Source organism: Hemiscyllium ocellatum, chromosome 17 (assembly GCF_020745735.1).
Source record: "Hemiscyllium ocellatum isolate sHemOce1 chromosome 17, sHemOce1.pat.X.cur, whole genome shotgun sequence".
NCBI lineage: Eukaryota > Metazoa > Chordata > Chondrichthyes > Orectolobiformes > Hemiscylliidae > Hemiscyllium > Hemiscyllium ocellatum.
Genome location: NC_083417.1, coordinates 30,413,418 through 30,428,438, shown reverse-complemented (window position 1 = coordinate 30,428,438; position 15,021 = coordinate 30,413,418). Strand labels below are relative to the sequence as shown.

At 40.7% G+C, this 15,021-nt stretch overlaps 1 protein-coding gene across 1 annotated transcript in view; it reads left to right on the top strand.

The window, feature by feature from the left end:
• Nucleotides 1-15,021, top strand: part of slc22a31 (solute carrier family 22 member 31) — a 73,000-nt gene that overhangs the window by 19,487 nt on the left and 38,492 nt on the right. The window contains exons 2-4 of the mRNA XM_060838334.1: nt 2,644-2,747; nt 5,008-5,162; nt 11,504-11,672. Of these exons, the coding sequence (XP_060694317.1) occupies nt 2,644-2,747; nt 5,008-5,162; nt 11,504-11,672 (428 nt within the window). The remainder of the gene's footprint in view (nt 1-2,643; nt 2,748-5,007; nt 5,163-11,503; nt 11,673-15,021) is intronic.

Sequence of the window (15,021 nt, the reverse complement as noted above, 5' to 3'; positions counted from 1 at the left end):
AGCTGGGCTGAGGAGTGGCAGATGGAGTTCAACCCTGCCAAGTGTGAGGTTGTCCATTTTGGAAGAACAAATAAGAATGCGGAATACAGGGTTAACGGTAGGGTTCTTAGTCAGGTGGAGGAACAGAGGGATCTTGGGGTCTATGTACATAGATCTTTGAAAGTTGCCACTCAGGTGGATAGAGCTTGTAAGAAGGCCTATGGTGTATTAGCGTTCATTAGCAGAGAGATTGAATTCAAGAGTCATGAAGTGATGTTGCAGCTGTACAGGACTTTGGTTATGCCACATTTGGAGTATTGTGTGCAGTTGTGGTCGCCTCACTTTAGGAAAGATGTGGAAGCTTTGGAGAGGGTGCAAAGAAGATTTACCAGGATGTTGCCTGGAATGGAGAATAGGTCGTACGAGGATAGGTTGAGAGTTCTCGGCCTTTTCTCGTTGGAACGGCGAAGGATGAGGGGTGACTTGATAGAGGTTTATAAGATGATCAGAGGAATAGATAGAGTAGACAGTCAGAAACTTTTTCCCCGGGTACAACGGAGTGTTACAAGGGACATAAATTTAAGGTGAAGGGTGGAAGGTATAGGGTAGATGTCAGGGGTGGGTTCTTTACCCAGAGAGTGGTGGGGGCATGGAATGCGCTGCCTGTGGGAGTGGTAGAGTCAGAATCATTGGCGACCTTTGAGCGGCAATTGGATAGGTACATGGATGGGTGCTTAATTTAGGATAGATGTGCGGCACAACATCATGGGCCGAAGGGCCTGTTCTGTGCTGTATTGTTCTATGTTCTATGTTCTATTAATTTAGGATATCGGGTCAACATGGATGAGTCGGACCAAGGGGTCTGTTTCCCTGCTGTACAACACTGACTTCACAACTGTGCTGAAGAAGTCATACCAGATATTGCTGGGAAATAATTTGAAACTTTGAATTATTGTTTATGTTTAGGTCTTTCTAAATTGTCTTTTATGTACACATATGATTCTTTGGTATTCAATTAAAATAACTTGTGTTTTTGGGTTAAAGAACATTGGCAACAGTTCACTGACTAATCACTGTAGTAACCAAATCAACAATAAAATTGATTTACAAAACCGGTTTCACTTTGAAATTTGACTTGTAATACCATTAGCTGGATCATAAAATTGTCCCAAGGATATATCCACCAAGCAGCCAAGCTTTTTCAAAAAACTGTTGATCACAGCAAAGGCATAATTGGCCACATGGCCTTTTTCATATTGTGAAATTAGTTCTACGATTTCAGTCTGTGAATTCAATTTCTCTACATACTCCATGTGGCCATTGGTGTTGATGAGGGTGATTGCTGTACTATTACTGGACAAGAGATTCTAAAGTATGTTCGAGCATCCATGCTGCTTTAAATAATTTCAAGTGGTCTAGTTTTCCAGTTAGAATAAAATCAAAGCTGAGTCCCTCCTAAGTCAATGGCCAAATATTTTTAACACTATCCTCTGTTTCATTAAATTTGCTTTGAAGATATCAGCTGTTAGAATGCAATGTAAGTTGTTAAACTAATACAATTATAACAAAAATTGCTATTATTAATGAGAAGCTTCAAGTCTAATTTGTGATTAAAATTTTTAGACTTTTTGGCATTAATGACAGAACATAAAGCACCTCCATACCTTTTGGATACCTCATTGGGATGTACAGTAATGACCATTTATTGTCCATTTTAATGATGAGTAGTACAGTTTATCTTGTAGCATTTTCCAGTCACTTTTAAAAGGCATCAACACTTTAACCTGTTCTGTGAAGAGAGTAGTTTGTACAACCAGTGACTCGTCTGCTTTGCATATACTTAGTGTACATACTGACAGTACATCACATTATTTCCTCCTGCAGGTTTACCAACTGAGCATATATTCAATGTTACCTACACAAGTTAGCTACAGTGCAATCCATGTCAATTTTTAGTTATTGTACCATGCGTTCAAGGATTAATTTTTTCACTTAGAAGGCTGTCACAACAGACAATTATGTTTAGTATGTATGCAAGCAAGATGCTCAAAATTTTTAACTGGTTGTAGGATGTTTATAGTGCAGAATACACTTGTTAAACACTGCACATGATGTAAATATCCAGTGTATTGATGTGAGTATTTGATACACCTTTTATCGGTGGTTCAGAAAAATGCTTTGAGCCAAATTAAATGAAAACCATAATTTCACACCTTTTTAAATAACGTGTTCTCTTAGAAATGACATTGAATAGTAGAATAATTCTTCAACTTAGGTATTCCAAAATACTTTATTCCAAGTGTTGCATAAATAGTGGAAATGCTCCACAGTTCCTGCAATATGTATGCAGAGAAAATACGTTGATATTTGAAGCATGGGCTTTAGAAAAAACATGAAATGATGAGCTGACTGCTATTCAAAATGATTTTTTTAAAATTAAATTTACAACAATAGCTGGAGGGAATTCTATTTAATCACTTTGTGTGCAAATGCAAGAGATCAAAGTATTGAAATGACTGTTACATAATAGGATTTTTGGTAATGACAAAATCATAACCACAAAATTCTGTATAAATATTGGTCTACTTGGATTTTTACACAGACAAGATTGGATATGAAAAATATATTGTTATTGGGATTAAACCTTTTTTAATTTTTTTAAAGTGGAACTTGGTTTGTAAGAACTATTGGAAGGTTCCACTGGAGCAAGTGAGCCACAAGATTAGTTGGACTGTTGGATATTTAACCCTAGGATCTGTTGCTGACCGGTAAGTTGTTTTTTTTTCCCTATTGTGATTTCATGCTTTTGACCTCTTAGGTTTTCTGTGATATATAGTGAGCATAATATTCAGGAATGTGCATTTTGTGTTGCAAAATCTATAACCTTTATAAAACTAGATGCATAAGTTTTCTTTTCAATGTCATTACATCAGAGCCTCCTGTTTTGAGAATCATGATACAGGAGTGACACAATTTTATCCTGTACACAGTTGATCGGTTTTAGACTGATTTGCAACTTGTTTGTCAGTATTACAAAAGCCATACAGTACCAAGTTCATCCAACAATTTTTAACCATTATTGGTGTTATAAATGTTGTGTTTGAAAACAGAATTGATACAATACTTCAATCTGCCAGTGAACAATTATTTTAGCATCCTTTCTGTGAAGACAAGTAGATTCGCATGATGGGCAATTCTAAGATGACGTTTTCTTTTTGCAGGGAAACTTTCAGGTCATTTCAATCATTTATGGCTAAGGAGGCTATTTTCCCCATTGAATCCATGCTGGCTCTGCATGAAGCAATCCAATTAGTCCTACAAGATTTATTTCGTTTAAGTACCCGTCCAATTACATTTTTCAGTATCATTGTTTTCACTTGCACCACCACCAGGGGCAACATGTTCCAGCTTATTGCATAAAAAGGTTCTTTCTGATTTTCTCCGAGTCCTCTTTTGTCCAGAATCTTAAATCTATGTCCCTTAGTCCTTGCTCCATGAGCAAATGTGAAGTGTCTTTCTTTCTTTCTTATCTAAGGCTGCCATAATCTTGTCTGGTCCTATAAATATCCCCTCAATCTCCTTTTGTTCCAAGGACAACAGCACTTTCATCCGAAGCTTATAATATTTTTCCAACACCCCTCAACCCTCAGCAAAATCTCTCACTATTTGGCATATGTCCTTTGCATTCTGTCTCAAGAACCTTTAGATCTTTCCTGAAATATGACTAGAACTGATCACCTTGTAGGGGTGTAACTCAAGCTTTATGTAGGTTTAGCATAATATATCTTGCTTTTGTATTTGATGTCTCCATTTAGGAAGTCAGAAATTCCAGGTATGTTGCTGGCCATTCTCTCCAATATGTTGTGCCACCTTTGAGAATCTATGCCACATGTCCCCCTGCTGACCCTCAATTACTGTTCACTTTTTAGAACTAGAGCATTAAAACTATATTACTTCTCTCTGTCCCTCTGCTGAGGATATCTCTCACTTCTTTGTTAAATAACATTCTGCTAATATATCTGTGTCCTGTTATAGGCAACTCATCGTTCCTATCTTTTTACCATACCTCTAAGTTGGGTATAGTTGTTCAATTTTGGAGTTCCACAGTGTCTTCCAAGCTCCAACTGAACACTGACCCTTGTGGCACAACTTGTGGTTCAAAACAGAAACAGCCATTACTGAAAATCATTGCTTTCTAATCTTAAATCAATCATATTTCCATATTGGCCTTTCCTATTCCATAAGCCTCAGTTTTGTTAACCACATTGTTATGTACTTCCATGTCAATTCTTTTCATAAATTCCTCCTAAAAATGTCAATTGCATTCCCTTCTTCAACTTCTGTTACTCAAAATGCTGAATTATTTCAACTGGATTGTCCTTAATTGATTCAAAGCTCTCCAGGTACCTGTTTCTTTTTTTTTCTCCTAATTTAAGGATGCCAAAACTGTATCTGTCCCTGATATTGGACTAACTAGCCTATAGTTATTAAGTAGTACTTGCTGCTATTCAAGAAAGGCTGTAAGGTATCAAATCTGCTAATGTGAGTCCTCTGGCACCTGCTCCTTAACTAGGGAAGCTTGAAAAATTAAGGGATGCCTTTCTGCTATCTCCAAACCCACATTGATTAGCAACCTGGGGTGCAAGCTACCGGACAAGATGATTTTTCATGATCCAAACATAGCCAGCCTTTCAACTACCACCAACTCCCAATCAATTTTCACATCTAATCAGTGCTTCCACTATTTTAGTCTCTATGATTACATTGTCAGATTCCTTTTCCTTAGTAAGCACTGATGTAAAGAACTTCTCCATTTTTGAACTACACGTATATTTTGAGCTAGAGATTTGCACATTATTGAAATCAAGGAAGGAAAATGGGTTGTCTGAATAGCTCGGCCCAAACAAAGAATTGAAGTTGCAGCCAATTTTCAAATTTGGTTTTAATTATAGTTGTAAGTTTTGAGGAAGACTTTATGTAATGAGGTCAAACTACTAAATGTTGGCTTTTTTTTATTATTATTTATAGCCTGGGCCGCCGAAATACATTCATTCTCTCGCTAATTCTATCAATTATTCAGCATATTGGAGTTTCTATCTCTGTGGATTTCCTCATGTTTGTTCTGTTCCATATGTTCAGTGGCTTAGCATCAGCTGGACTCTTTTTGTCTATATACATTGCAAGTGAGTATACTGCAATTTGGGTTTTGACCAGATGACAAACTAATGTTTTTCAAATGTGTGCCTATATCTAAAAAAATTACAGATTCTAATCCTTTCTAGTTTTGAGACTCTTTGTTTTGCAGATTTGTGGTTTGTAGCAATAAGCTACATACTACATGTAGTGATTGGAATAAGGTTGGCCAGGTGGATCTCAATAAGTATGAGATCCCTGATTGGCCCAGGTTAACAGGACCAATCAGGGAGTCTTGGCTGATGGATATAAATAGGAGCCTTCCTAAACAGATCCAGGCAGTGGGCCGTGGAGGGGGTCGTTAGGGCCGACTGCCTGCCCCTCTTCCGCGGTTACGTTAGAGCCCGGGTGTCCTTGGAGAAGGAGCACGCGGTATCCATCAACACCCTGGAGTTGTTCAGGGAGAGGTGGGTGCCGTAGGGAGTGGAGTGCATCATTTCCCCCTCCAACTCTATTTTGATTTAGTCCCTGCCCTCCCCTTCACTGTTTGATCACACAGCATTGCCCTTTGATGTGAAGGGCACTGCTTGTCACTGGCCACCCGGGTGCTTTCCTATCTTCGTGGTGGTGGAAATTGAATAAAGATTCGTGCACCTTGTGTCTCACACCTGCACAAACACACCATTGGTGCTGGGGAAAAATAAACACTACTGCAGTTAGGGAAAAAAAAACAAGTGTCCCTCCCCTTCACTGTTTGATCACAAAAAAAATAAATAGGAGCCTTTCTGTTCACTCTGAGGAAAAAAAAGAAAAGGAAAAAAAAAATAGGAGCCTCGGGGATTCTCGTTACTCGAGGGACTGGCTGTGAGCTAGCTGGTCAGAGTCAGGCCACACATGCAAGTAAAAGGTAACTTAATTTCACGGAGGCTGGTATCCCGTCATTATTTCAGTGGTGATGAGAGAAAATGATACATTCCTAAAGTAAATTAATTTGCAACCATTGTCTTTGACCTGGGGTACGCATTCCTCTTTCACATCTTTATTTGGGAAACTTGACTTGTTCAATCCTACTGTCGAAGCTTGGGCCTAGGATGTGGAAAAAATGAGTTATTTTTCAGGGCAGATAAATAGCAATGAGTAATTCTTCTGACTGCTGATGGACTCAGAGTTTTTAGTTTATTAGGACCTAACTTTCACTGAAGCATCTGGCACTGAAACCTTTCAAGAATTGACAGATTTTGATAAGGAATATTACAACACCAAGCTGCCTCTAATTCTGAAACTTTATCAGTTTGATTTGGCAGTTCAAGAACCAGGGGAGCCCATATCAGAATTTTTGATGGTTTAGAGCACTGGCAGAGGAATGTATGACTTTGGGTTAACTCTTACTGGGATGCTGAGAGACTGATTGATATGCGGGATTAATGACATAACCATGCAAAAGTACCTACTAGCTGAAGCCCAGCTGAACTTCAAACAGGCATAACTGGCTTTGTCATTAAATAAAAATGTGGCAAATGGAGCATTTGAGCTAAGGATATCCCAATGGAAATGGACACCCTCACCTGTCTGAGCTTGGGGAATACCACTTGAGTGCAGGCAATTGCGTAGCTTCCCACAGGATGTACCCTGAGCAGATGAAACCTCAGTCAGCCCACAGGAGAACCCAAAACAATGGTCTGCCTCTGTGAAATGGCTAAAATGTTCTTCAGGATCCAAGCCAGCAAGCCATTATAGTTGCTGGCGGTATGTGAACTTGAGACACCAAAGGAGTCCAATGAGACCTTACTGGAGTAAGAGAACTTGTAAGCCAGTAACCAAGAACGTGCACACCCTGGAAAGTCCATCTACATGTGGTTTGGAGTAGTTAAATTGCTTAGTAACATCCTAATCAGAATCAATCAAAAAATAAACATCTCATTAGATGGTCACCCAGTTCTAATGGAGGTTGATACCAGCTCAGCTGCATCAGTGATTATAGAACCAGTCTTTAACAAGATTTGCTCTTTACTCCAACCGTTAAGTTTGCGTAAGTGCTCCTCCAAGCTGAGAATGATTACTTGATTACAGCTTAAGGGTACAACTTTGGTTCTAGTCTCCTGTGAGAAGCAGTTGTTGTAGTTACCACTGATTTGTAGTAAAAGACTTGGGCCCAAGCTTGATGAGGTGGAATTGGTTGAGAAAGATTAATCTTCAGTTAGAAAATGGCTACCTGAGTGAAATCCTAATTAAATACCAGGAAGTTTCTCAGGAAAGTCTAGGGATTATCGAAGGAGCTGAGGCCACCTTACATGTTGACCAGGAAGCAATTCCACGATTCTGCAAGACCTGGCTAGTGCCAATTGTTTTGCGAGCAGAAGTAGAAATCCGGAGGCTTGGAAGTGAAGAATTCCTGAAGACCATCAAAGACAGTAAGATAGAAGAGGATGAAATAATGGTCTCCTTTGATGTAACAGCCCTGTTTACATCAATCAATATTAACCTGGCCAAGGAAACACTGACTGCACTATTAGAAGACCCAAAGACACATGCACCAAACACCATTAAATTCATCAGCAAGGACAGTATCGTCAAGCTACTGGACCTATGCCTTACCACACACTTCACTTTCAACAACAAAACCTACAGACAAATCAACGGAATGCCCATGGGATCTCAGATATTAGGGTTCTTAGCAGAGGCAGTAATGCAGAGACTCGAACAGACAGCTCTGCCGACCATCCAACCCATGCTTTGGATCCGCTATGTGGATGACACCTATGTCATCACTAAATGAAACAAATTAGAGGAAACCTTCAAGACTATCAATAATACCCTTATTGGCAAAAAATCACTAAAGACGAGGAAAACAACAACAAACTGCCATTCCTAGATGTCACAGTTGAGCAAACAACCAACGGGTAGCTTCAAACCAGCATCTACAGGAAAACAACACCTATGGCTCAAATATTGAATTACAGAAGCAATCATCCCAACATCTACAAACAAAGCTGTATCAGAACATTATTTCAATGAGCCAACACACACTGCGGCACAGAGAAACTACGCAGAGCAGAGGAAAATCACCGACACCAGGTATTCAAAAAGAATGGGTACCCAATGAACACAATCCACTGATTTCTCAGCAACAAACCCAAACAAACAGACAAAATATTTCCAGAAATCCTAGCCACTCTCCCCTACATCAAAGACATCTTGGAAATGACTGCCAGACTATTCAGACCACTTGGCATCATGGTAGTCCACAAACCCACCAACACACTTAAAAGCAGCTAATGAACTTGAAAGACCCTATACAGACACCAAGCAAAACTGGTGCCAGTTACAAAATACTGTGCATGGACTGTAGCAAACACTATATTGGACCAACAGGCAGAAAACTAATCACCAGGATACATGAACACCAACTAGCCACAAAATGACATGACCCTCTCTCACTGGTATCTTTTCATACAGATAAGGAAGGACACCACTTCAACTGAGACAACACATCCAGCTTAGGACAAACCAAACAGACACGCACGAGAATTCCTAGACGCATGGCATTCCACTTGGAACTCTATCAACAAACACATCGAGTTAGACCCCACCTACCACCCCCTGAGAAAAGAACAGGAAATGACATCACCACAGAAATGAAATCACCAACCCAAAGAAACCCAAACATATAAATAGAAAGCAGGAATCATGTACAGTGCTTCGCCTGATGCCCACTGAAGATGTTATCTAGTAGGGTGATGAAATGTCTGGAAATGAACCTTCCAGCTCAGCGAGCAAACCTACATCCAGAATCTCAACCTGCACTACAAATCTTCTCAAAAGTGAAGGAATCATTAAACCAGTCAAGTTTGCAGAATGGACAGCACCAGTCGTATTGATTCTGAAGGCAAATGGGTTGTTTTGCCTTTGTGGGGATTTCAAGCAAGTGGTAAACAGCTTCCTGCAGCTGGATAAATACCCAATCCCTTGCAGAGAGGACCTGTGCGCAAAATTGACCGGAGTGAGGCAGGCTATCCTTTACACGGCTGGATGTAAGCCAAGCATTTCTGCAATTATGACTAGATGAGGAGTCCCAGATGTATGCGACAATTAATACCCTGAAGTTTTCATACCAATATATGAGACTGCCATTGGGGGCATCAGCTTGTGCCCTTTTACAGAGGACGTTTTACAGGGTCTACCCCAGGTCACCATTTATCTGGATGCTGTGCTAATAACCAGGAATACCAATAAAGAGCATTCAAAGAATTTGTACATTGTGCTTAAATGTTTCTCCCAGGCAGACATATGCTTTAGCAGCGGCCACAGTGGAGTGAGGATGGCAGCCAGCACGCCAGGAGTAAAGATGTCTACTGGCCGGGAACCAGTGGAGCCCAGTCAGATCACATGAAAGCTCTTATAGAAATGTCTTATCTTTTTTAGCTTTACTTATTTTTTTAACTTGCGCTGCATTATAAATATAAATAATATAACATTTTTCTTTATTTTTTCTAAGTTTTTGTACCAAGGTATTTTATACCTATGATGGTGCCAGGTGTTGGTGACATACACTTTTCACTGTAATCCTGTTCTTTTGTTACTTGAGTACACATGACAATAAACCTAATTCTAACTCTCTGTATTCGATAAATTCTGTCCTGTTATTATGTTTGTTTTGTTTTACCTCCTTTACATTTCTACCTTTTTTTTTAAAAAAATGTTGTTGGTAGATGTTGGGCAAGTAGATTAGATGAGTTACTCACTGCACGGGATTCCTAGTCAACGTGGGTGGCACGGTGGCACAGTGGTTAGCACTGCTGCCTCACAGCGCCTGTCGACCCGGGTTCAATTCCCAACTCAGGCGACTGACTGTGTGGAGTTTGCACGTTCTCCCCGTGTCTGCGTGGGTTTCCTCCGGGTGCTCCGGTTTCCTCCCACAGTCCAAAGATGTGCGGGTCAGGTGAATTGGCCAAGCTAAATTGCCCGTAGTGTTAGGTAAGGGGTAAATGTGGGGGTATGGGTGGGTTGCGCTTCGGCGGGTCGGTGTGGACTTGTTGGGCCGAAGGGCCTGTTTCCACACTAAGTCTAATCTAATCTAATCTAAAAAACTGTTGTAGTCACAGTATTTATAAAGCTCATCCTGTTCAGTTTCAGGTCAATAATAATCCTGAGGTTGTTGGCAGTGGTTGATACTGTGATTTTGATGCCATTGAATATCCAAGGGACGGTGGTTAGGTTTTCTCAATAGAGGCTGTCAATTTCTAGCACTTGAGTGGCATGAATCTTGTTTGCCACTTGGTCAGCCAAAGCCTAGATATTTTTAAGTCTTCATACTTTTGGAAATGGTCTACTTCAGTACCTGAAGAGCCAAGAATGGTGCTAAACGTTATGCTGTTATCAGCGAATATCCTCACCGCTAACCTTTTGGAAGGAAGATCATTTAAACTGTTTAAGATGGTTGAGTTTAGGAATCTCTAAAACACCTGCAATGATGGATCTGAGATGACTGACATCAATCTTCTTTTTGTGAGATACAGTTCCAACCAGTGAAAGAATTCCTCTCGCTCTGTCTGATTTCCTCCCCCAAGCACCACCCCTTTCACTTTCAGGCAGACATCGCCTGCTACTAATGTTAGAGGACCTCCAAACCTATTTCTGAAAGATACACGAATACTTTGGTGGAAACCACTAATTTTTGCAAAAGAGTTTACAACTCTTATTAAATAATCATGCCAGGTGTTGCCTGCTTTTTCTTGATATGCACACCACAATATTTTTAATCAATCTATTCAAACATTATGATCCATCTCTGGGATAGGTAGGTCTTGACACTACTACTGTATACTACAAGACATTTATACACTTTTAATCAATCTATTCAGACATGTGGAACTTGAACCTCTGCCATTTGGGTCCAGAGGTGGAGACATTACCAAAGGACTGCACCTTTGCACAACTGCATTCCATCTTCTTTCTATGCCACTGTCTCTCATTGAGCCAATTGCATTTTCAACCTAGATGAAAGCAAGTGGTCCTCATAATACCACTACCTCAACCTATATGCCATTGAAATCCTCAACATATTTTTCACCTTGCACAACAATTGTTTTACTTTTTGCTTTGCCAGCTTGTCATCCTCCCTCTGTACAAGCTTTGACTCATCTCAAACACAGCTTCTTGTAACCTATTGTTGGTCTACCTTTCCTTGTTGCTTTGAATTTGTTTCTAGTCCACAAAAAATATAATTTTCAATTCTTCTCTATATTTAAGATCTATTAACTTGTTCATCTCTATCATTGACCTTCTGTAGCCAAATAAAATTATCCGACATCAGTGTTTCCTCTGTTCTTTTCATTTGTTTTTTTTTCCTTTATGACAGTGAAACAGTTTTAAAATCGTTTTTCTCCTCCAGGGTTGGAGATGTGTGACCCACCCCACCGACTGATGATCACAGTGATTGCTGGATCCTTTACAGTGGCTGGGGAGATGTTGCTGCCAGGATTAGTTAAGTTATGCAGAGATTGGCGAATTTTGCAGACTGTTGTCACTGGCCCCTTCGTATTACTACTCATTTATTGGTGGTGAGTGTTTCAACAGTAAGTCATTATCTAAATGAATTAGATAAGTATATGTAATCCTGCAAAATCTTTTTCACTGCAGTTTCAAATATTGTCATTTTTGACTTTTTAAAGTGACTTTTTAAAACATTATTTTTCATCTCTTAAGATAGACACACCGAAACAGATAAAGGAGGAAGTGCTAGATATCTTGAAATGCATAAAGGTGGATAAATCACCAGGACATGATCAGGTGTACACTAGAACTCTGGAGGAAGTGATTGCTGGGCCCCTTGCTGAGATATTTACGTCATTGATAGTCACAAGTGAGGTGCCAGAAGACTTGAGGTTGGCTAACGTGGTGCCACTGTTTAAGAAAGATGGTAAAGACAAGCCAGGGAACTATAAACCGGTGAGCCTGATATTGGTGGTGGCAAGTTGTTGGAGGGAATCCTGAGGGACATGATTTACACATATTTGGAAAGGCAAGGACTGATGAGAGATAATCAACATGACTTTGTGCATGGGAAACCATGTCTCACAAACTTGATTGAGGTTTTTGAAAAAGTAACAAAGAGGATTAGATGAGGTTCCCTACAGTCTGGAAACAATCCCTTCGGCCCAACAAGTCCACACCGACAGTCAAGAGTAACCCACTTTCAGGAGTAACCCCTACCCCTGAATAATGCACTTAACACTATGGGCAATTTAGCATGGCCAATTCACCTGATGAGCACATCTTTGAATTGTGAGAGGAAACCAATGCAGGCACTGGGAAAATGTGCAAACTCCACACATACAGTCACCCAAGGCAGGAGTTGAACCAGGGTTCCTGGTGCTGTGAAGCAACAGTGCTAACCACTGAGCCACAATGATGAGGGCAGAGTGGTGCATGTGATATTTATGGACTTCAGTAAGGTGTTCAAAGAGGTTCCCCATGGGAGACTGGTTAGCAAGGTTAGACCTCCTGAAATACAGAGCAAACTAGCCATTTGAATACAGAACTAGCTTGAAGTTAGAAGGTGGTAGAGGAGGGTAATTTTTCAGACTGGAGGCCTGTGAACAGTGGAGTGCTACAAGGATCTGTGCTGGTCCACTATTTTTCATCACTTATGTAAATGATTTGGATATGAACATAGGAGGTATAGTTAGTAAGTTTGCAAATGACACCAAAATTGGAGGTGTGGTAGACAGCGAAGAAGGTTACCTCAGATTACAACGGGATCTTGATCAGATTGGCCAGTGGGTTGAGGAGTTGCAGATGGAGTTTGATTTTATCTCATTTTGGGAAAGCAAATCTTAGCAGCACCTGTACACTTATGGTAAGGTTCTGGGGAGTGTTCTTGAACAAAGAGACCTTGGAGTGCAGGTTCATAGCTCCTTGAAAGTGGAGTCGCAGGTAGATAGGATAGTGAAGAAGGCATATGGTATGCTTTCCTTTATTGGTCAGAGTATTGAGTACAGGAGTTGGGAGGTCATGTTGCAGGATGTTGGTTAGGCCACTTTTGGAATATTGTGTGCAATTCTGGTCATCTCCCTATTGGAAAGATGTTGCGAAACATGAAAGGGTTCAGAAAAGATTTAGAAGGATGTTGCCAGGGTTGGAGGATTTGAGGTATAGGGAGAGGATGAATAGGTTGGGGCTCCTTTCCCTGGAGCGTCGGAGGCTGAGGGGTGACCTTATAGAGGTTTATAAAATCATGAGGGGCATGGATAGGATAAACAGACAGCCTTTTCCTGGGGTGGGGGAGTCCAGAACTAGAGGGCAAAGGTTTAGGGTGAGAGGGGCAAGATGGGCGGCATGGTGGCGCAGTGGTTAGCACTGCTGCCTCAGTGCCAGAGACCCGGGTTCAATTCCCGCCTCAAGCGACTGACTGTGTGGAATTTGCACATTCTCCCTGTGTTTGCGTGGGTTTCCTCCGGGTGCTCCAGTTTCCTCCCACAAAAAATGTGCAGGTTAGGTGAATTGGCAATGCTAACTTGCCCCTAGTGTTAGGTGAAGGGGTAAATGTAGGGGAATGGGTCTGGGTGGATAGCACTTCGGCGGGTCGGTGTGGACTTGTTGGGCTGAAGGGCCTGTTTCCACGCTGTAAGTAATCTAATCTAATATAAAAAAGACCTAAGAAGCAACTTTTTCCACAGAGGGTGGTGAGTGTATGGAATGAGCTGACAGAGGAAGTGTTGGAGGCTGTTACAATTGCAGCATATCTGGATGGGTATGGGAATAAAAAGGATTGAGATGAATATGCATAGAGTGCTGGCAAATGGGTCTAGATTAAGTTGCGATATGGGCTGCATGGGTGGGTTGGACCGAAGGGTCTGTTTCCGTGTCGTATATCTGTGACTCTGACTCTAAAACTTTCTAACTGCTGAGTTTCTTTCTTGAATTTAAATGTTATCACCTATTTAAATTTTTTTTTAAATTTAAGTGTTAAGCTTTCATAAAGTCATACTTCAACTACAGCAGCTTTCCTTAATAGTGAAAAATATCTAATGCTTCAGAGCCTATTCAAGAGAACAAATGTGAAACAAAGTATGAATGCGATCAAAAAAAGAGAGTTTAATGAATCTTAAAGGATGTAACACGATGAAAGGTTTAGGAATAAATAGTAACAGGAGAAGACCATGCAGCCTGTCAAACCTGCTCTGCCACTCAATATGATAACGTGATCTTGTGGAAAAACAGCTTCTCTGACTTGAGAACACCAATTGTGAGTTTACAAGGCCTGCACCCTCCATCCACTTTACAGTGACGAGACCTGATCATGATGTGTTTGGCAGGAGTAAAGGCTTCTGCCTTTATTGTCTCAAACATATCCTTGACATCTCTTGGCAGGTGAAGGTGCTAATTAGCATGCATTCCTTGCTCAATCTGCTGGGCAGGCTACGTTCGTTGGATGGATGAATGCCCTCTGCCATTCTGAATAATGAACTGACCAGTGAATCTCGACCTCCTGACATCCATACTTCCACACCTGCAAAAGGTGAGACCAATAACTAAGAGACTGGCACTGATTAGCTGTGACATCTGGAGGCTGACTATTTGTTGGTTTCTGCTCACCTCTTCCAAACAAAGAGCTTAACTGGCTGAGAAGAGTCAGAAGAAAGCAGAGGCCAGTAAATCCACTCTTGCTTTTTCCTGTAGCAAATATGGAAAGGACTGCTGTGCTATAGTGAGGTTCCTGAGGTTCACATGGGGTTCACGTCGGCCAATGCTTAAGAATTGGCCACCACACTACATCATCTTATGAAAAAACAAGGTTTGCCACAAAGTCATGTAATAAATGGCTGATTCCACAGATATGCATTCACAAGGCACTTGTCCAGAGAACAAAATTAATTTTCAAGGCTAGCACTTATTGCCCATGCATAT